This window comes from Microcaecilia unicolor, chromosome 1 (genome assembly GCF_901765095.1).
Source record: "Microcaecilia unicolor chromosome 1, aMicUni1.1, whole genome shotgun sequence".
Classification (NCBI taxonomy): Eukaryota; Metazoa; Chordata; class Amphibia; order Gymnophiona; family Siphonopidae; genus Microcaecilia; species Microcaecilia unicolor.
The window spans coordinates 730,046,067-730,068,546 of record NC_044031.1 but is presented as its reverse complement, the minus strand read 5'-3'; the positions used below and the strand labels follow the sequence as shown (position 1 = coordinate 730,068,546).

At 41.9% G+C, this 22,480-nt stretch overlaps 1 protein-coding gene across 1 annotated transcript in view; it reads left to right on the top strand.

Annotated features, from left to right (window-relative positions):
* The window catches only part of TP53BP1 (tumor protein p53 binding protein 1), a 154,286-nt gene extending 131,806 nt beyond the window's left edge, over positions 1-22,480 (top strand). The window contains 6 exon segments of the mRNA XM_030189634.1: positions 3,698-3,916; positions 4,584-4,799; positions 5,291-5,385; positions 12,011-12,210; positions 18,674-18,819; positions 21,138-22,480. Of these exon segments, the coding sequence (XP_030045494.1) occupies positions 3,698-3,916; positions 4,584-4,799; positions 5,291-5,385; positions 12,011-12,210; positions 18,674-18,819; positions 21,138-21,325 (1,064 nt within the window). The 3' untranslated portion in view covers positions 21,326-22,480.

Below are 22,480 nucleotides of genomic sequence, written 5' to 3'. Positions count from 1 at the left end.
TGCTTTGCCAAATTGTCTGTCACTGAGGTCAGTGCGTGCCTGCCTAGCAGACCACTTCCGGCTGGCACGGTCCCAAGCACATCCTGTTGGAGGTGAGAATTATTATATAGGATAACTGCTTACAGGGTCTCAGTAAAGAGATCTTTCTCTCTCCATTCCCAGGTTGAAACTGGGGAAAATCCAGTACCTTCAGGCTAGATTTGAAATTCAGGGCAAATTAGAGCCCATAGCATCAATTTTGAAAGTAGCTGCCCAATGATATTGCAGATTACCTTTCCATAAGCTGAAACTGGAAGAGAGAAAGTATTTTCCTGCAACAGCTTTAAAACTGAAAACAAGTGCCATCTGCTGGCCAATTAGTAGAAATACTTCATGAAATAGTACAGTTTTTAGGCTTAGAAACCCACTTTTTTGTCACAAAGTGGCTCTGGATTCATCATTGGGTGGCACACATAGAAAGCTGTCCTTCAGGGGCTGCTTGCTGTTTTTAGAGGGTTTAGAAACGTTTGTGAAAGACCTTGGAGAAGCTAGGCCCCAGTAGCTCTCAGAGGAGATTACCATGTGGGCAAGTGTTCCCAACTATCCTTTGAGCTCAAGAATTGCAGGAAAGGAGGAATGGGAGTCCTTTCACATGAATTGGAGGACAAGGGATCCCAATGCCTCATCTTGCTTAGTAGGAGGCAGTGATGTTTCACGGGGTTCAAGTGAATGGCAGGCTTTGTCCCACCAAGAGACAACTGGCTCTGACTGGAGATTGTGGAGGCGGAACAGCAGGGGTATTCCTTAGTTTGCAGAATCCATCTCAGATGCCTTTATGGTGTCCCCCTGCAGTTCCCCCCCTCAAGAGAGTCAATGGAAGTCACCCTACAGTGGTTACTCTACTTTGGAGTGGTGGAACTGGTTCCCTGTGAGGAAAAGGGACAAAGGTCATTACACAGTTTAGTTTGTCGATCCCAAGAAGGGTGGCTCCTTCTGCCCCATCATAGACTTAAAAGGAGTCAACGTGCCTCCCTATGGGTTCCTCACTTTCACATGGAGACTCTGCGGCAAGTGATAGCCTTTGTCAAGCTGAGCGTTCCTCACCTCTCTGGTTCTGACGGAGGCATATCGCAATCAAAGATGTACACCTGCAGCGTTGTTTTCTCAGCAGGCATTTTCAGTTCAAGGCAATTCCCTTTGTCCAAGCCGCAGTGCCCCACACCTTTTCTAAGATTATGGCGGTAGTGGCAAGGAATCCGATCGCATTTGTACTGGGTTGACTAGCTTATTTAGGCCTCGGTGAGCGGATCTGGTCTGCAACCTAGAGTTTCTGCAAAGAAGGTTGGAGCAGGGATTGGCTCTCAACTCTATTTAAAAAACAATTTATTGATCAATATGTAATATACAATCAAACATAGTAACATAGTAGATGATGGCAGAAAAAGACCTGCACGGTCCATCCAGTCTGCCCAAGAAGATAAATTCATATGTGCTACTTTTTTTATTTGTTACTGTCCTCTTCAGTGCACAGACTGGCCAGCCCTATCCCCGCCTCCCAACCACCAGCTCTGGCACAGACCGTATAAGTCTGCCCAGCACTATCCCTGCCACCCACCACCGGCTCTGGCACAGACTGTATAAGTCTGCCCAGCACTATCCCCGCCGCCCAACCACCAGCCCCGGCACAGACCGTATAAGTCTGCCCAGCACTAGTCCCGCCTCCCAACCACCAGCCCCAGCACAGACAATAGCTCATGTTAAGGGGGAAAACAAAAGTACTAATAAAAAGAAATAACATAAAAATAACCAGGATTAACTATCCATTACCAAGATCCACAAAATGTAAGTCAGGTTACCACCTTTATCTTTTTCCCTTTCTTTGAAAACAAATCTTCTAATTGAGAAGGATCCAAAGAAAACAAACTTTTTTTTTCCTCATAATTAAATATATCTATACATGGAAATCAAAAAAAGAGCATTGCACCAAGAGCCACAACACGAACTTGTACTCAAACCATTTCCTCAACAACTGAGTGGCAAAAAATCTGGATACGCCGAGGTCCGATAAAGTTTTCTTGTTTGTTTATTTTTTTTTTTTTTAAAGAAGTAAGCTTTGAGTATCTAGACTTTCTCCTGATCAAAAGCTAAGGTAAACAGAGTTGCTGTAGAAGAAATATCTTGGGAAGTTTCAAGGAATTCAGGTTTAAAATTAGCCTTACCTTGAATCTCTTCCTGCATTCTTGGAAAATAAATAATTGAGAATATTTATAGTATCCACTTCATCAATATGTAATATTTCTTCAAGAATATCATGGGTTCCAGAAGCCTGCAGTATGGAAAATTAAGTAATCTTAAATTCCTAGGCCTCGGCAAATTCTTTAAATTATCTAAATATCTGTGTTAACCAATTATCCTTTATAGTTGAAGAGCTAGTACCTTGCAATGTATTAATCCGTGAAGCAGCTAAAACTTGATTCCTATCTATGGTCAAAATGTTCAAGTCCAAATCAATTTCTGGCTTTCAACTCTCTTAAGGTCCTAGTTGGTCTGCTGGCAGGATTGCCCTTCAAGTCTTTTAAGCAAGTCTCTCTGAAGGATTTTACCCTAAAGATGGTACTCTTGGTTGCCATTTGGTTAGTTTGAAGGATTCTGAGTTGCAGGCTCTGTCCTGCAGGGACGCATACTTATGCTTCACAGATGACTGTCTCCTAGCGTACAGTTGTCATTTCTTACCAAAAGTAGTTTCTCCATTCACATCAGATGGTGGTGTTTCTAGCTTTTACGACAGGGGGGTCTTGAAAATCTTGTAAGCTTTATAAGTTGGATGTCCACAGAGTGCTGTCATGATACCTGACAGTGACAAGTTTCTTCTGGTAGTCAAACTTTTTTTGTCTTGTTTCAGGGTCCATGCAGTTGAGATGCAGTTTCCAAGTCTTCCATAATGTGGTGGATTGAGGCAGCCTACATTTTTTGCTGGAAAGTTGTTCCACTGGGGCACCATGTGCGTTCCATTCAGGCACAGGCAACCTTCTGGGCCAAGGCCCAGGTGGTCACTTCAGAAGATATTTGCAAAGCCATCATTTCATTTTTTTTTGTGATGTGCTATAAGATATTCTAGCCAGGGACAATTGCGCTCATTTTCAAAGCACTGAGCCTTCCAAAGTTCCATAGGTTTCTGTGGAACTTTGGAAGGCTAAGTGCTTTGAAAATATGCCTGAATATGTCCTTTGGCAGAGCCATTATAAAGGGGTATTCTCTTCTCCTGTCCCATTAAATATTGCTTTTGAACATCCCATTCATCTGAACTAGTCTAGCAGGCTGAAAAGGAAGGTGAAATTTATTCATGCATGTTAATTTCCTTTCCTTGAATCCTGCTAGACCATTCCTGGGCCTGCCTTGTAAGACTATGGCATGGCAACTTCTTTGGGCGCTGTTCATTCTTTCTCGTTGCTCCTTATATTGTAAATAGTTCTGTTGTTATGAGGTCACATTGTGCTGCTTTGACATTGGTATACAGAAAGTTTTCAAACTGCACCAGCCCTTATACCAGTGATGTCACTGAAAGAGTTCAGTTTCTGTACCTCCATCTGCTGGTAGGAGGACACAATCCTTTCATCTCGACTGGCCTAGCAGGATTCAAGGAAAGTAAATTAAGTATGAATAAATTTCACCATCCGATGTAAGAGAAATGACTGGTTCTTACTGTCTTTGCTTTTAGATAACCTAGTGGAAGGAAAACGGAAACGACGTGGTAACCTCAGCCCTGCTACAACTCTGACTACATCCAGCTCATCCAGCGTAAGCACCCCAACTCGCAAAGTGACAGAGAGCCCCCGAGGCACTGCTAACGTGCTGTCTGGGAAGAGGAAACTCATCAGCTCTGAAGATGAGCGATCTCCTTCCAAACGTGGGCGCAAATTCACAACAACAAAATCCAGTAAGCAGCTTCTTGGTGGACAAGATTTCACCATTTCATGTTCTTGGCTACAGCATTCAGTGTTGATAAAGGGCTTGCCTGAGAATCTCCCCCTGCAGAATACTGCAGGATCCAGTTTATGGCATGCTGGCAAAATGAGGCAGGAAAAACATTCTCAAAACAGAAAAGATTTAGGCATTCTGTTCTGGAGATTTATATTGGCACCATTTGCATAGTACATTATTAATTATGCATTCTAATTAAAACTGTTCAGGGATTTATGAAAAAGAAGAGCAGGAGTAATAGAATATGCATGTGTAGTGAGGGTTTGCTGAGAGCAAGGGCTAGCATAACTCTTCAGACACTTTCTCTCTTATGCAAGTGGTGAATTCTAGATAATGTTCACATGGCAGAATATTGTATGATTTGGCTTTAAGGATTAATGGCTTAGCATTCTTTCAAACTGGAAAAAGCGGGGCTTTACCTAGCTACAGAGTACCATGCATGGAAGAACTGAGAGAGGATGGTGAATGTGTAATTCAGTCCTGCCTTTGTGTGACAAAAAACATTTGTGCTGTAAGATACGGGGGGGGGGGGGGGGGGGGGGCAGAACTTAACAGTAACTGTCAATGGCGAGATTGTAGCTCAGCTATAGCAGACCCTGAATGTAGTCATTTTGCCTCTGTAGGTGATGTGAAGGCTGAAGAGTATGTTAGCCCCTGTGAAAGTGGAGATAATGCCGGAGTTCTCACCACTCTAGAAGAAGGTCATGGACCTCTGCCACAGAATAAGACCCTCTTTCTTGGTTATGCATTTCTTCTCACAACAGCAACAGCTAGTGACAAACTGGCTAATCGGCATAAATCACATGATGGTCCTGCTATAAGCAGTGAGGAGGAGGAAGGTAAGGCTGTTTAAGTATTGTGAGTAATAACAAAAATGATTTGTATGTAGATGTAGAGTACAACGTAGCATGCTTTCCTTGCCAGCAGATGGCGCCAGATGAGGAAAAAAAGCTCAGAGAGGTGGTTGGTGCTACCTTCAGCTCACCAATGTTTGTCTACAGCAGATGGTACAGCAGCTATGAGTAGGCCACTCTTAGGAAGTCTGTATGCCCAGATTCAGACCATAGTTAATTTGCTATATAAGTACCTGCTTCCATCCATAAAGAAAACTGCTTAAAGCAATCAGAAGTGAAAAAAGTGAAAGTAATGTAATGGATATCATGTGCATTGGCTGAATGTTAAATAGGCATATAATTTACTTCCCCTTCCCTAGGAGTTTAACCTGAATGCCACCAAAGGCTAAACAGGCCTCTTTCTTCCCAGTGATTGTATATGTGTGTATACATGTGCATAATTTAGCAGTTCATTTTCCTTCCTCTTTGTTTTATAGAGTTTGTGGAAAGCACTCCATATAATAAGCAGTACACAGAGTCCCAGCTTAAGGCCGGTGGTGGTTACATTCTGGAGGATTTTAATGAAGCCCAGGTGAGCATTTCCAGTAGATTTTTAATTCATCTTTCCAAATTCAACATTAAGGAGAGTTCAAATTCAAGTACAGTTAGTAGGTCCCTGACCAGGATGGCTTACAATCTACTTGGCAAATTGCTTCATCCTCCATTGCTTCAGGTACAAAGCTCACAAGGAGCATTGTTGGGAGAAGTAGGATTTGAACCCTGCCCTCCCTGATTTTCGTCCTGTTGCTTTCACCACTCTAGGTATGTGGCTGACTGATTGGAAAAAACCTTATCTTACAAGATTAAACACACTCAAGGTTGTGGATGGGTAGTCTGGGTTCTCAGCTTTGTGTGCCCAATAGAAGATGCATTTATAAATGGGGCTAAATGCTAGACCCTACTGGATTTAGTAGTGTGCCATTCCTTAGTGTCCTTATCAGATCAGTCCAGAACATGTGTTGTGCCGGTCTGCCAGCAGATGTGGAGACAGGTTCTAGAATTCTGGACTCTACCCTATAAAGGGGGCAATTTCTCCAAATATAGTTTTGTACATACCTTGACAGGAACAAACCTCAGTCCTAAGCCAGGGTTTATGGAGTTAGATATCAGTATTTCAAATTTACTGCACTGTGCAGCCTTGGGTATTCAGTATTTCTCTGTCTCAGGCAGATGGTGATGGGCTGACTGTGCAGCTTCTGAACTGATTTGTTATAGATGCTCACGGGGTAGCTGAAGAGCTTTATCCCACTCGAGCAGGGGGCAACTCAAATTAGTTTTCAGCTCTGGAAAAAGAATTTTATTTATAAACAGCAGTTTTAAAATAGAACTGAGGGGATAACTCAGAGGAGTCTATCCTCCCCCCTCCCCATACCCCAGAGGTAAATTTGACATACTGGTGATCCCGGTGAGATTTTATTTCCACTATGTATTGGGAGGAAAATCTCTTGAGGGCATTTACCTATGCCTCTGAGCTGCATAGGACTGTTCTCAAGGAGATATCTTCTGTTCAGCTACTTATATGCTGATCTAGCCCTGAGTGTATTCTACGGTGGCAAAACTTTTTCTGAGCCATTCAGGCCAGAGCAGCAGGCTCGAGTGATGCTACTGCCATTGTGTCTGTGGTAATCTCTGGTTGAGTTTGACGCAGTTGCTGTAGTTGGAGATTTGCTGGGCCAAAGTGTGTCAAAAAGTAGAGCCACAGTATTTCCCTGGTTTTGCATTCCTTAGTTCCAGCTGAGAAGGAGTTTCAAAGCACATTGTAGATAATGGGACCAGCTTCGGCAGAGTCAGTCAAGCCGCAGCTGCGGGCTGAATTTTTGCTGCAGCCTGTGTGCCTGAGGTGAACTCCGGATAAATTCAGTCTGAGTCCTGGTGAGCGAACGGGTACAGTTGGTGTTCTGTAGCTCCAATTGTGTATGTGTCAATAGTAAGAGAGGCTTAGAGGAGGCCAGACCTCTATTGTCATATGGTACATAAGTATTGCCATACGGGGACAGACCAAAGGGTCCATCAAGCCCAGCATCCTGTTTCCAACAGTGGCCAATCCAGGTCACAAATACCTGGCAAGATCCCGAAAAAATTCAATTCATTTTATACTACTTATTCCAGAAATAACCAGTGGATTTTCCCCAAGTCGATTTAACAATGATCTGTGGACTTTTCCTTTTGGAAGCCGTCCAGACCTTTTTTAAACCCTGCTAAACCTTTACCACATTCTTTGGCAACGAATTCCAGAGTTTAATTACATGTTGAGTGAAGAAACATTTTCTCTGATTTGTATTAAATTTACTAGTTTGTAGCTTCATCACATGCCCCCTAGTCCTAGTATTTTTGGAAAGCGTAAACAAATGATTCACGTCTACCCGTTCCACTCCACTTATTGTCATTAATCTGCCTGTATCCATTTATGGATTGGAGCATGGGAAGGACCTCTATCTTTGTTCTGTAAACAGCATCTGAATCTACTACCACATTCTGCCCTTTGGCCTTGCGTTAGCTGTCAAGATCTTCACCAACTGTCTGGTGGTAGATGCAGCATCGCTATGCAGACTGGGAGTGAATGTGTTTCCCTACATGGATGTTTGGCTGGTAAAGAGCACATCGCAGGAGGGTAATGTCGAGTCCATGCAGCAGACTATTCGTGTGCTGGAGCTACTGTGGTTCGTGGACATCTACCAAACTTCCACCTACAACCTGTACAGTAGTTGGAATTCATTGGAGCCCTGCTAGACACGGTACAAGCTTGGGCCTACCTCCTGCAAGAACGGGCGGATGCTCTAATTGCTATCACCACTCAGGTCCACAGCAGGTCACGGCTCAGCAGATTTGAGGCTGTTAAGCCACATGGCCTCAACAATTCATTTGACACCCATGACATGCCTCCATTTGAGGGAAGTTCAGTGGACCCCAGCTTCCCATTGATTTGGGGCCAGAGGGAACCTGGCAGATGTTATCCACATTACTCCCAATTTGTCTGTCACTTCTCTGGTGGACCATTTGCTCCAATTTGACCGTGAGACTACCATTCCAAATTCTTCTGCTTCAGAAGGTTGTAACCACGGATGCATCCAACCTGGGTGGGGGGGGGGCTTGTGTAGGTCTGTCCAGGAAGCCTCACCACACATCAACGTCCTGGAGCTTCGAGCTATTTGGAATGTTCTAAAGGCTTTCAGAGATCGGCTGATGAACCAAATTACCCTCATTCAAACAGACAACCAGGTTGCCATGTATTGTGTGAACAAACAGGGAGGTACACAATCCTATCTCTTGTGTCAGGAAGCGATCAGAATGTGGACTTGGGCCACTAGTTATGGCATGGTGCTCTGAGCCATATCTATTGGTGAAATAGAACAGTCTGACAGACAGGCTTAGCAGGGTCATGCAACCACACAAGTGATCTCTCAACATGGGTGTTACCTGCAAGATCTGAGAGTGGAGCACCCCCTCAGTGGATCTTTTTGCCACTTATCTCAACAACAAGCTCTCTCAGTACTGCTGCAGAATTAGACCACATGGCAGGCTACTGGCAGATGCCTTTCTCCTCCACTGGGGAACGGATCTTCTGTATGCGTATCCTCCCATTTCTCTGATAGGAAAGACTGTCCTGAAACTCAAGCCAGACCAGTACACCATGATTCTTATTGCCCCATTCTGGCCGATGCAGGTGTGATTCCCTCTTCTTCTGGAGATATCCTTCAAAGAACCGTGGAGATTTGGAGTATTTTCTGACTCTCATCACTTAGAACAAGGAATCTCTTATACATACCAACCTTCAGTCCCTGGTTCTCATGGCTTGGATGTTGAGAGCCTAGAATTTGCTTTCTTGAAGAGAAACTTGCCACAGAGGCTAAAACTCACAGTAACAAGCTTTTCAGGTACATCAAAAGCAGAAAGCCTGCGAGGGAATCCGTGGGATCGTTGGATCATGAAGGAGCAAAAGGGGCACTCAGGGAGGACAAGACCATAGCGGAGAAACTGAATGAATTCTTTGCTTTGGTCTTTATGCAAGAAGATGTAAGAGATCAGGGTGATGATGTGGAGGAACTGAAAGAAATCTCGGTGAACCTGGAAGATGTACTGAGCCAAATTGACAAGTTAAAGAGTAGTAAATCACCTGGACCGGATGGCATACATCCAAGGGTACTCAGAGCTCAAGCATGAAATTGCTGATCTGCTGTTAGTAATATTTAACCTGTCATTAAAATCATCTGTAGTACCTGAAGATTGGACGGTGGCCAATGTGACGTTGATTTTTAAAAAGGGTTCCTGGTGATCCAGGAAATTACAGACTGGTAAGCCTGACATCACTGCTGGGCAAAATAATGGAAACTATTATAAAGAATAAAATTACATAACACATAGACAAACATGGTTTAATGGGACAAAGTCAGCATGGGTTCAACCAAGGGAAGTTTTGCCTCACCAATTTACAGTGGCCAAAAAAGCAAACAGGATGCTAGGAATTATTAGGAAAGGGATGATGAATAAGACCGAAAATACTGTAATGCCTCTGTATCGCTCCATGGTGTGACTGCATCTTGAGTATTGTGTTCAGTTCTGGTCGCCATATCTCAAAACAGTTATAGTGGAATTAGAAAAGGTTCAAAGAAGAGCGATCAAAATGATAAAGGGGATGGAACTCCTCTTGTATGAGGAAAGGCTAAAGAGGTTAGGGCTCTTCAGCTTTGAAAAGAGACGGAGGAGGGGAAGTATGATTGAGGTCTACAAAATCCTGAGTGGTATAGAAACAGTAGAAGTAAATCAATTTTTTTTCTTGTTCCCAAAGTACAAAGACTAGGGGACACTCAAGGAAGTTATATGTAAATACTTTTAAAACAAATAGGAGGAAATATTTTTTTCACTGAACGAATAGTTAAGCTCTGGAACTCTGTCGGCGGATGTGGTGACAGTGGTTAGCGTATCTGGGTTTAAAAAAGGTTTGGACAAGTTTCTGGAGGAAAAGTCCATAGTTTGCTATTGAGACAGACATGGGGAAGCAACTGCTTGCCCTGGGATTTGTAGCATGGATTGTTGCTACTATTTAGGTTTCTGCCAGGTACTTTTGACCTGGCTTGGCCACTGTTGGAAACAGGATACTGGGCTAGATGGACCATTGGTCTGACCTTGTATGGCTATTATGTTCTTATGAATCTGCTAGAAGGTGTCTCCAGGGTCTTGCTGGCTTCCAGGAAAAATTCCACCAAGAGGAGTTACTCCTCTAAAAAGAAGGAGGTTTGCCATCTGTTGTGAGAGTAAGGCCCTAGATTCCCCCACTTATCCTGCACAAAAACTGTTTGAGTACCTTCTGCACTTCACGGAGTCTGGTTTGAAAACCAACTCTGTAAGGGTTCACCTTGGTGCAGTCAGTACTTTTTATCACTGTGTGGGAGATAGGCCTATCTTTGGACAGTCTCCAGTTGTTCGCTTCATGTGAGGTTTGCTGTTGACAAGACCCCCTAGCAAACCTCCTACTGTGTCATGGGACCTCATCATCGTCGTCACCCAGCTGATGAAAGCTCCTTTTGAGCCACTTGATTTGTGCCATCTGAAGTACCTGACTTGGAAGGTCTTATTTTTTGGTGGTGGTCACTTTAGCTTGCAAAGTCAGTGAGCTTCAGGCCCTGGTAACAGATCATCTAACATGAAGTTTCATCATAAGAGTAGTCCTGTGCACTATACTTACGTTCCTTCATAAGGTAGTGTTGGAGGTCCATTTTAACCAATCAATTGTTCTTCCACTATTCTTCCCCAAACCACATGCTTACCCTGGCAAAAGCGTACTCCACACCTTGGACTACAAGCGAGCCTTAGCTTCTATCTGGAGCCGGCTAAAGCCCATAGATGGTCCTCTCAGTTTTTTCTTTTTATCCAAACAGAATGGGGGAAGCCATCAGCAAATGCATTTTGTCCAGTTGGCTGGCAGACCACATCTCTTTCCATGACATGACCCTCTAGAGTCGGCCGAGCTTGGGCATAAGCCAGTTTCAGAGCCATGGCCACATTGGTAGCCCACCTGAGGTCAGCCTCTATTGAAGAGATCTGCAAGGTTGCAACATGGTCTTCAATCCACACATTCATATCTCATTGCCTCGAGCAGAATACCCGACGCGACAGCCAGTTTGGTCAGATAGTACTTCAGAATCAGTTTGGTGTCTAGAATCCAGCTTCACTCTCTTAGGACCGTTTCTGTTCCAGGCTGCACCTTCACAACCAGGTTGTTTTGTTTTTCAGGTTGCTTGGTGGTTAGGCCATACCGTTGCAAGACCCTGTTGTCCTAGCATTGTTTTTGGTGAGCCTGGTAACTAGGGATTCCCAGCTGTGAGATGATATGGCCTGCTTGTCCTCAGAGAAAGTGAAGTTACTTACCTGTAGCAAGTGTTCTTCAAGGACAGCAGACCAATCATTCTCACAAATCATCCTTCCCTTGGAGTTGTCTTTTTCCAGCTATGTCATTAGATTCACACATTGGGTGGGAAGGCACCTGTGTATGCACAGTAGGATGCTTCCAAAGGCCTCTTAAGGGGAGTATGCTGGGCAGCGTCCACACTGGGCTCCATGAGATGATGTCCTCAGAGACCACCTGTTATAGGTAAGTAACTTCACTTTCCTCAGTAAGATGTTTTCTTTGACCCTGAACAGCTTACGTTTTGGTTAGAAGCCAAGAATTTAGATCTATCTGTATCAACTTGGGGAGGGGGGGTTAGTCCTCCAGTCCTCCCTTCTTGGATACTAACATTTTTGTTTTAGTTCACCTCCACTATTGTGAACTGAGTCGCATTTATGTTTCTTCTAATTATTTTTCCCAGGATGTACTTTTCTAATATCAAGTTTTGTACTTTCGTATATTTTTTTGAAATCTTAGAAATAAAATTAAAAATAATCAAGTTCTCTAGAATGAAAAGAGACATTTGAGGATGAACATCTCTTTAGGACTGTGTCCTCCTTTTTAATGTAAATACTGTTCCCCTTTCCTAAAGAATGTGTACTTTTGTTCCCATCCGTCTTCACTGGTACCTGCTCTTTCTTAATTTCTTTTCTGTCTTCAGTTCTTTCTTTGCTTGGTGACTCTTAACTGTTGTATCTTTTTTTCCTCTCCACTTCTGTATCTGTATTGGTCCTTTTTGTATTTCTGACTGGACACCTTTCTTTCCTTCCAGTGTAAGGCAGCCTATAAATGTCTCCTGATTGCAGACCAGCACTGTCGAACCAGAAAGTATTTCCTGTGCCTTGCCAGTGGGATCCCCTGTGTTTCCCATGTGTGGGTTCATGACAGCTGCCATGCTAATCAACTTCAAAACTTTCGTAATTACCTCCTCCCAGCTGGATACAGCCTCCGAGAGGAGAAGTTACTTGAATGGTAAGGACCAATTATTTCATCTGAGCAGCTGAAGAAAAAGATAAATATTATCCTGTATCACAAGAGTGAAAAATTGTAATGGGCTGGAAAATCACAGATTCATTGTAAGAGAACAAGAATGGAGCTTAAACACAGCAAAGGAGAGAGTTCTATAGAAGTTAGTAATAATAGCAGAAAGAAACCAGAGTAGAGAGGTGCTGTTGTAGCACTTGGCCCACAAGGGTCAGGAGTGTAAATAATTGCAGTGTTGACACTTAAAAGGCCATATTTTGTAGGCACAGTACAGATAACACACTTTTGGGGTGTTATTGGGGGTACCTGACAGTATAAATTCTAAAAAATAAAAAATGGGTCCCAAACAAGACTAACATTAGTGAGTGAAGTGTCGGGTGCAAATGAATTCCCCTTATCCTTAGATCCAAGCCCACTGTGCCAAAACAATAGAAATAACTAACTCCACACCCAAATATTATAAAAATAGGGCAATTATTTTATTTACAGTAGCTGCAACTGTAATATAAGAAAGGCAGGAATGAAGACAAACCAATCTCATTTCAGAAATAGCTTAGAGTAAACGCACTTTACCCTAGATGGAATTCTAATCCAGTCAGGCTACTCTATCCCCACAAAGCACTAATACAAAGGTACATGGCACATATATGACCTGATGCAGATAATAGCTTATTCCTCAGATGGTCAGTCTGGTCAGACGCAGGTCTTCTCCTCGGATGGAATTTAAACACAGCAGCCTTTGTCTCTGATAAGAGCCCCTATTTATAGAGAAATTGCAAGCTGTAGCTGTACTGCTGACGCAGTTTCTGGCCTTGTGGTTGACGTACACATAACATTATTCCCCATTGTTGTGACTTCAGGGGCCACATGATTGTCTCACCGTATTCAGGGGCACCTTGACTAAAAGCCAGGGTTTCATAAACAATGTGCAGTTTTGCCAGCCACGGCGTCTCTCCGGCTGTCCTAGTCATGACATCAGTTCTGATAACCTTGTTGTCCTAGAACATTGAAAATCTTGTCAGCAGTTTTTTTTTTTTTCTGCATACAAGGTCGAGGCTTCATCAAGTACCTGCTTTAGTGGTGGAAAGTCTGAGGCTGCAGATTAACATCAAGTCAGTAATGCTGGAGAGTGCCATGTATTCAGGAATCCATATATTTTGCTATATAGAAACATACAGAGTTGCTCATAATGCTTCATTGTAACATAGTAGATGACAGCAGAAAAAGACCTGCACAGTCCACCCAGTCTGCCCAACAAGATAAACTCACATGTGCCATTTTTTGTGTATACCTTACCTTGATTTGTACCTGTCTTTTTCAGGGCACAGACTGTATAAGTCTGCCCAGCACTATCCCCGCCTCCCAACCACCAGCCCCACCTCCCACCACCGGCTCTGGCACAGACCGTATAAGTCTGCCCAGCACTATCCCCACCTCCCAACCACCAGCCCTGCCTCCCACCACTAGCTAAGCTTCTGGGGATCCCTTCCTTCTGAGCAGGATTCCTTTATGTTTATCCCACACACGTTTGAATTCCGTTACCGTTTTCCTCTCCACCACCTCCCGCGGGAGGGCATTCCAAGCATCCACCAATCTCTCCGTGAAAAAATACTTCCTGACATTTTTCTTGAGTCTACCCCCCTTCAATCTCATTTCATGTCCTCTAGTTCTACAGCCTTCCCCTTTCCGGAAAATGTTTGTTTGCGGATTAATACCTTTCAAATATTTGAACGTCTGTATCATATCACCCCTGTTTCTCCTTTCCTCCAGGGTATACATGTTCAGGTCAACAAGTCTCTCCTCATACATCTTGTAACGCAAATCCCATACCATTCTCGTAGCTTTCCTTTGCACCGCTTCCATTTTTTTTAACATCCTTCACAAGATACGGCCTCCAAAACTGAACACAATACTCCATGTGGGGCCTCACCAACGTCTTATACAGGGGTATTAAAACCTCTTTTCTTCTGCTGGTCACTCCTCTCTCTATACAGCCTAGCAATCTTCTAGCTACGGCCACCGCCTTGTCACACTGTTTCGTCGCCTTCATAATGCTTCCTAGTGCTTGTTTTGCTCCAACAATTCAGGAATGCAGTATATCAGGTTTTAGAGAGAGTGTTGCAGTCTGTGGCCTGCTGGCTGAAAATTGGTGCCATGGATGACCTAGATAGTAATGAACAAAAGCTTATAGCACCATGACCTAGTACGAGCCAGGTTCAAAACTAGGAGAAAACATCCTGGCCACAGAATTGCAATTGTTGATTAAAATGTATTGCTGTTGGTAAACAGGGCTACATATTTGTAGTGCTTCCTTCCTGTAGAGAGTATATAGAATGTTTCCTTAATGTGCAGTTGTGCCTCCCCCAAAAAAGAAAAACATAATTCTATATCCTTTTGGAGGGCAGGACCTTTGAAGACTCTGTGGTACAACAAGAACTTACTGCATGACTTGATAGTACCAAGTTAGTCTGCTTTGTTGTGGTGGAGCAAAACTGGTGATTCAGGAAAAATAGTAATCCTGAAGCCAACTGGCTGAAAAGAAGAGGTCTTTTAAGAAAGTGCTTGACAGGGAAGGAAAGACTTAGGGCCTCTTTTATCAAACTGCCGGACTGCTAGCACTGTTTGGTAAGATGCCTTTAGTGAGTGGTACAGTTGACCCCAGCATTGTGCATCTGTTTCCAATTTCACTGGAGCACAATTTTAAGGAAGTACCCAGATTGATAGCCATAGCTGTTTCAAATAGTGAATTTTAGTTATAAATAAATAATACAAATAGTTTCACATAACGCATTAAAGTGGCTGGAATTCCTTTCCTTACTAAGCTTATTGACTTTCTGGTTGCATCTCAGTTGAAGCAGTTTTTATCAGATGTAAATGTTCTATTATCTCAACATGGTTTTAGAAGTTATTGTAGTACGGAGACCCTACTGCTTGAATTGGTTTCTTGTGTTAGAGCTCAGCTGAGTAGAGGAGATCAAGTTCTGTTATAATTTGATGTGTCTGCAGCTTTTGACATTGAATCATGACCTTTTTAACTGTATAGATTATCAGAGATAGGTGTGACTGGGATTGTGTTGCAATGGTTTGAAAGCTTTTTGAGAAATACATTACAAGGTATTGAAGGATGAGATCTGTTCTGAAGACTAGATACCACCATGTGGTGTTCCACAAGGCTTTCCAGTTTCACCATTATTGTATATGACTATGTTAAATCTGATTGTATTGCACCCTGGTGATCAGCTTTTATCATATGCTGATATATTTTTATTGATTCTGGTACATCTCGATATATCTAGGATGATAGTTGAACAGGTTAAATGGTGATCTCAGACTTAACGATTAAAGCTCGACACTGACCAAACAAAATTGCTTTGGTTTAGTCTAAAGAAAGATTTGATTCCTACTACCAAAAAAATACCGCACTAGGTGTGGAGGTGCACTTAATCCCCACAAAACAAAGTAAAAAGAAACAGAGGATGGGTGGGGAAGATAGGCTCTTTCCAAACAGTGGAGAAGATGTATGAAGTAAAAAGTAATGTTTATTACAACAACTTGACTCAACACAGCCGTGTTTCGGCACCGTAGCGCCTTCTTCAGGAGTCTTCCAGAGGTTTTGACCGGTGCTTTGACAGTTAACACACCAAAAGTTTAAATAGTGCTTGAACAGTTAAAACATCAAAAGACCATAACAGTACAAACTATGAGCAAACAGGATATTTTGTACTGTTATGCTCTTTGGAGAGAAGGAATTGTGTACTCTTCAGTGCATAGCCTTTTGATGTTTTAACTGTTCAAGCACCATTTACATTTTTGGTGTGTTAACTATGAAAGCATCGGTCAAAACCTCTGGAAGACTCTTGAAGAAGGCGCTACGGCGCCGAAACACAGCTGTGTTGAGTCAAGTTGTTGTAATAAACATTACTTTTTACTTACAATCATACGTCTTCTCCATTGTTTGGAAAGAGCCTATCTTCCCCATCCCTCCTCTGTTTCTTGATTCCTACTACACAACTACTGACTGACTGCTCTTTCATGTAGATACCATTTCAAAGGTTCTTGGTGTTTATTTAGATTCTGCACTGACTTTTGAAGCTCAAGTTAACTCAGTAGTCAGGAAATCATTTTATAAGTTACGACAGTTGCATTTAAATTTGTTTATACCTTTTCCAGCAACATTTTAGGCTAATAGTTCAATCTGTGATCCTGTCGTCCTTAGATTACTGTAATTCTCTGTATACTGGTCTATCAGAAAAATTGTTGTAGAGAGTGCGACTGGTGCAGAATACAGCTGTGAGATTAATTTACTGTAAAGCAAGGTTTGATCATGTGACTCTGCAGCCGGAAGATTTACACTGGCTACTGATGGAGTTACGTATAAAGTATGTTACGTTTGGTTTTTAGGATGTTATCGGGGAATGTGCTAGCCAACGTTCCATCATTGATTTCTCTTTTAGGTGGTCGATATGAAAGTTGTAATTCTAAACATTTTGTTTTATGTTTTTCTTCTGTTACAAATATTAATCATAAAAGAATTCAGCAGGGATCCTATTGCTATGCTGTAGTGAAATTTTGGAATTGTTTGCCTCTTCAAATCGACTTAAGTTCATCTTTGTTTAGGAAACAAGTTAAGATCTGGCTAGTCAAGGCTATGTTTGGCAATAAAAGGGATGTTCATGTGGGTAGCTGATTATAGGATATATATGAGAAAATGTTTTATTGTATTAATCTAGTGTATGTAAGTTTTCTTTTGTTGTTAACCTGCTTTGAACCTGTAATACTGGGATTTAGTGGGATAGAAAACCCTAGTAGTATAAAAAAAATCAAGATACCATAAAATTTATAATAGAAATAGGCATCAAAAGTCATACAGTAAACAAAGAATCTTCTATTACACCAATATACGAGTTTAAGAGGATAACCGTTAATAATACAGCTGTAATAATCCTCTCCAGCAATAAGTGGCCTTTACTCTAATCTCCTATTCAACCAAAAAGTTGGACTGGAGGAGTGGCCTAGTGGTGGGTGGTGAACTTTGGTCCTGGGGAACTGAGTTTGATTCCCACTTCAGGCACAGGCAGCTCCTTGTGACTCTGGGCAAGTCACTTAACCCTCCATTGCCCCATGTAAGCTGCATTGAGCCTGCCATGAGTGGGAAAGCGCAGGGTACAAATGTAACAAAAATAAAATAGATACTATTGGAGATTCTACATGGAGTGTTGCTATTCCACTAGCAACATTCCATGTAGAAGGCTGCGCAGGCTTCTGTTTCTGTGAGTCTGACGTCCTGCACGCATGCAGGACGTCAGACTCACAGAAGCAGAAGCCTGCGCGGCCACATTGGTGATCTGCAAGGGCCGACTTCTACATGGAATAGCAACATTCCATGTAGAATCTCAAATAGTAGCAACAGTGGAGGAGTGGCCTAGTGGTTAGGGTGGTGGACTTTGGTCCTGGGGAACTGAATTCGATTCCCACTTCAGGCACAGGCAGCTCCTTGTGACTCTGGGCAAGTCACTTAACCCTCCATTGCCCCATGTAAGCCGCATTGAGCCTGCCATGAATGGGAAAGCGCGGGGTACAAATGTAACAACAAAAAAAAAACAGGAAAATTTGGAGGAAAAATCCTCAAAAAAAAAAAAGACTCCTTTCTAAGGAGCTTTCTTTATCATCACAGGCCAAAAACCTCCAACCTCCTTTAAGTTTTAAAGTTTGATGTGAATGCTTTCTACAACACTGAACTGAAGTGAATTTACAAAATAATAAACTTATCTTTGCATGCTGCTCTGTACCATCCATATGCCACGGCCTCTTGGTTGAATAGGAGATTAAAGACCACTTATTGTTGGAGAGGACTATTACAGCTGTATTATATGCAGACTTGTCTATGGTACTATGCAACACTTGACTGCATAGTAATTTGTAAAAGTGCTGCTGTTCATTGCCTGTGTACCACCTTAGTAACTGTTTGTAAAGCTGCATAAGAAATTAGTTTAAGGTTAATTTTAAAAATATTTATTTATTTATTGCATTTGTGTTCCACATTCTCCCACCGTATGGCAGGTTCAATGTGGCTTACATATTGCTAAAAAGGCGGTTATAAAATTTAGATTTGTAGAAGTCTAGAACATAATATATAAGTACAATAAATGCTTAGGTTGATATGTAGTAATGTCTTTCTTTTTCTTACTGATTAACTTGAAATTGAAAATGTTAAATTTATCTTTTCCTTTACAGTGAATTTGCTCATTTATTTTCTAATACGGCACTCTGATATCTTCCATGTTGGATAAAGTAGTAAAAAATATAAGGAGATAATCCAATAAAAACATACTGTCCTATGTTTGTCTTAACCTATGTTTCTGTACATTCAAGTGGACTAATGTGGCAACCTTACAATACTGTCTGTTGTTTTGAAGGACATTTTGAGTCTTCTGAAATCTTCTCTTTCCAGGCACGATGGGCAGCATCCATTCCAAAGCCTGAAGTTTCTTGTGATTTCAGACCAGCAACAGAACTTCTTGGACCTGTGGTCTGAAGTCCTCATGACAGGGGGGGCTGCATCTGTAAAGCAGCATGACTCATCTGCGTATAACAAAGGTATTTGGAAACTGAGCAAAGAATGTCGATTGCAGGGATCTCTGACAAGAACCCTACACCTCTCTAAGGGGCCTTTTTTACAAAGGTGCAGTAGGGCTACTGTGCACTAAATCGGCCCTACCACTGGGATAGTGTGGGAGCCCAGTGCTGTGGCCCAGCACACGCCAAAACTAGTGTGGACTACTTTTTACTGCGGCTTAGTAAAAGGGCCTAAGTAGCCCCTCCCCCCCCTTTTTTTTTTTTACAAGGCTGCTGGTGCGGTAATGCCGCCATATTGGCATTGCCACGCAGCTTTGTAAAATGGGTGATGGGTATTTTAAGCTTTCAAACTAAATATAAAATACTACTAAAGTAGAGGTATTTTATGCTAACACTATGTTGTGAAACCAAGTTTTAAAATGTGGTAGCCGTGTTAGTCCACTTTTAAAGGTAATAGTGTTTATAGTGGAGTCTGTGATTATATGGTCCCCTCTGATAATCACCTAGTCTCAGAGAAGGCTATAGTAGGTGGTAATTCTTTCTCTGATCCTTCTACTTACCATAAGAAATATACCAATAGGGTTTCTGCCTCCTTACACCCACCCCAAGATACAGTGGACCAGCCACCCCCAAGATATGGGGTGACAGAAAAGACAGAAACTATGTTCCTTTGGAAGGGAAAGTCTTTATTCCTCACCAATTTAGGTAATAATAAGGCAATAACAATTTGTCATGAGAGGCAGTGAGAGAGACAAAGAATTACTCACTGTCGATAATCTCAGCCTCCGTCTAAATACAACAGTGCCTTATTTATTTGTTGCATTTGTATCCCATATTTTCCCACCTATTTGTAGGCTCAATGTGACTTACATTGATCCGTCATGGCGATTCCCATTCCAGAGTGAAAGATACAAGTGGTATTACATAAAGAACATAAGTGATATAGTAGAATTAAGCAAACAGGTATAAAGAGATCAAATTTGGAATAATAGATAAAGTGGTAATGTGTTACAGTTCATATACAGTGGATTGGGCATCATTTCCCCTCCCAAATCATACAGCCTTGCAGCTTCAGCTAATTTCGGTCTTACTTTATTATTTAAATAAAATGGAAAACACTATCTGAATGTTATGGAATACAGAACGCAATATCTAAATGTTTATGGAACATAACATCTTATAACAAGTCCAAGGTTTCTTTCACAGGAGATTGTAGTGCTATTTTGCTACAGGAATCTGTCCTGGACCCAGGTCTTATTGTTTTGTCTAGTAACCTCAACACATCTTCACTTTCAAACTGTGTACATTCTTAGTGTCCTTGTGATATCTGAGTCAGTCAACTCTGTCAGGGAGGGGAAGAGTGGTCCTTGCTGGATCAGCATGACCTTGAATTTACAGCTCAGCAGAAAGTAAAGATGCAGCTTTCAGGCATTTTAAGTTTGAGCCTTCTAGCTATGCAGTTCATGGGTCATAACTGACTTGTCAGTGGTCAGAAAAGTGCAAATCAATTCAATAGACATAAAGCAAAACAGAGAAAAGAAAATAAAGATGATACCTTTTTATATTGGACTAATGTATTATTTTCTTTTACTAAAATCAAAGTAAAAACACTTCCACATATTGGTGATAGTACAGTGCCATTGTTATAGAAATTGATTTTAAAAAAAGGTTTGGATTAATTTCCAAAATGTCCATAAGCCCTTATTAAGATGGATTTGGGAGAAAATCCACTGCTTGTTTCTAAGATAAGCTGATAACATCTGTTTTAGATTTTATCTTTCTCCCAAATCTTTTGGGATCTTGCCCAGTACTTGTGACCTGGATTGGTCACTGTTGGAAACAGGATACTGGACTCTGTCCCAATATGGCAGTGCTTATCTCTCTATATAAAAAGCAACACCAACGTTCTATGAAGCCTCCAGCCGGAAGTGTGAAGGGGGCGAGATATCCGGTTTCCCTATGAGTGTCTGCCCCGCCCTCTCTGTAACACAGTCAGTGAAGGAAAACAGCAGAGCACGAAATCAAATCGCTGGCTCTGTAACAGTGAAGGACTCAGAGGGGGGAGGGGAGAGAGGCCAGAGGGCAGGGACACACACACTCCCACATGCACACAGAACAAAACATTGCTAGCCCCCGTTTCATTTGCATCAGAAACGGGGCTTTTTTTACTAGTGTTCTTATAAGTGGCTCCCTAATGTATAACTGACAACAACCCAAAATTAGAAGGATGTGTAGCTTCTAAGGTTTGGATTGACTTTCACTGAAACGTAACTAAATTGGAGCTGAAGCTGGATAATATTTGCCCTTTACTAACACATCTTGCCTATTTATCCCTGCAGATGTCGCTTTGGGTGTTTTTGATGTACTTGTCACGGATAAGTCATGTCCAGCCTCTGTTCTTAAGTGTGCAGAAGCCTTATCGTTGCCTGTGGTATCGCAGGAGTGGGTGATTCAATGTTTAATCAATGGGGAAAGAGTTGGATACAACAAACATCCAAAATATAAACACAATTACATTGCAAGCTAAAGGAGCTCTGTTCTCCATACTGTTGCTATCCTGTTCCCTCTGGATCTGCTGCTCCCCAGTATTGTGCATACTCTGTGTTTTAATCAGATTTTAGAGCATTTTAAATGTCTGTGTTTGTAACTGGAAATATGCATGGATAACTGTACATAGTTTTATTTGCTGGACTTTTATGAAAAAAAATAAATAAATGGTGAATCTCTTGTTGTGGTTATTAGTATTTCAGCATTTGTCTCTTGGGTCAGGAGGGCCACACAATCTACCCAGTCACCATGTTTAGTAGCAGAATTTAGTGCTGGTTTTTCTTAGCAGTCTATGGGAAGAGACTACCAGAAACCTGCTTATAGTCTTGGAACAATTCACATTCAGAAATGTTTGTGCAGGAAGCAATCATTAGCCCAAAAATGCAATATCAGAACCAGGCCTGACATTTTCCAGTTAACAATGTCAGTTGGAAAATATGGGATATAAATGCAGTAATAATAAAATCTGCCATTGGTGGCCTTCATTTGCTCCATCCCATCTTCCAGAATCCTTCAAGTATGGGGCCATAAGTCCAGCCAGTGAGTGCTAGTTGTATAGAACAGCATTGAAGACTGAATGCTGGTTCCTCATGTTGCAGAGCACAGCCCTAGTGGTCTGGCCCTAGTGAGGTTACCCAGAATTTTATCTACTACTGTCACTGCTTTAAAATGAAGGTCTGCAATGCTCTCCTTGCCTCTTCAGTCACTAATTAGAGAAACAGCCAGGTTACAAAGAGGTAGCCTTGATTGTTTCAGAGCAAGCACTGAAGGATTCTTCAAATGAAATTCACCATGATGCTGATATGCTGTCAAACTGACGGTACTGTATGAGTCCATAGGCCTAACATACGTGGTTTGTGATACTATCTACCAGAAGCTAAAACCCAGTGAAACAGGTAAACATCAAATTATTTTAATTGCAACTTTACAGAATGCGTGTTGCCTTTTTTTTTTCTCTATCATGAAAAGTAGTGTAAATGTTCCCTATTGTATATTGTACCAGGCACATTTCCACAAACCAAAGCATTTCTCTGCCAGTATTGCTTTCCAAATGAAACATACAATCCCAAACTAACAATGGGATGCCAGAGTCTTATTTGCCAAGCTGAAGAAACAGCTGTAATGCAAAAAAATA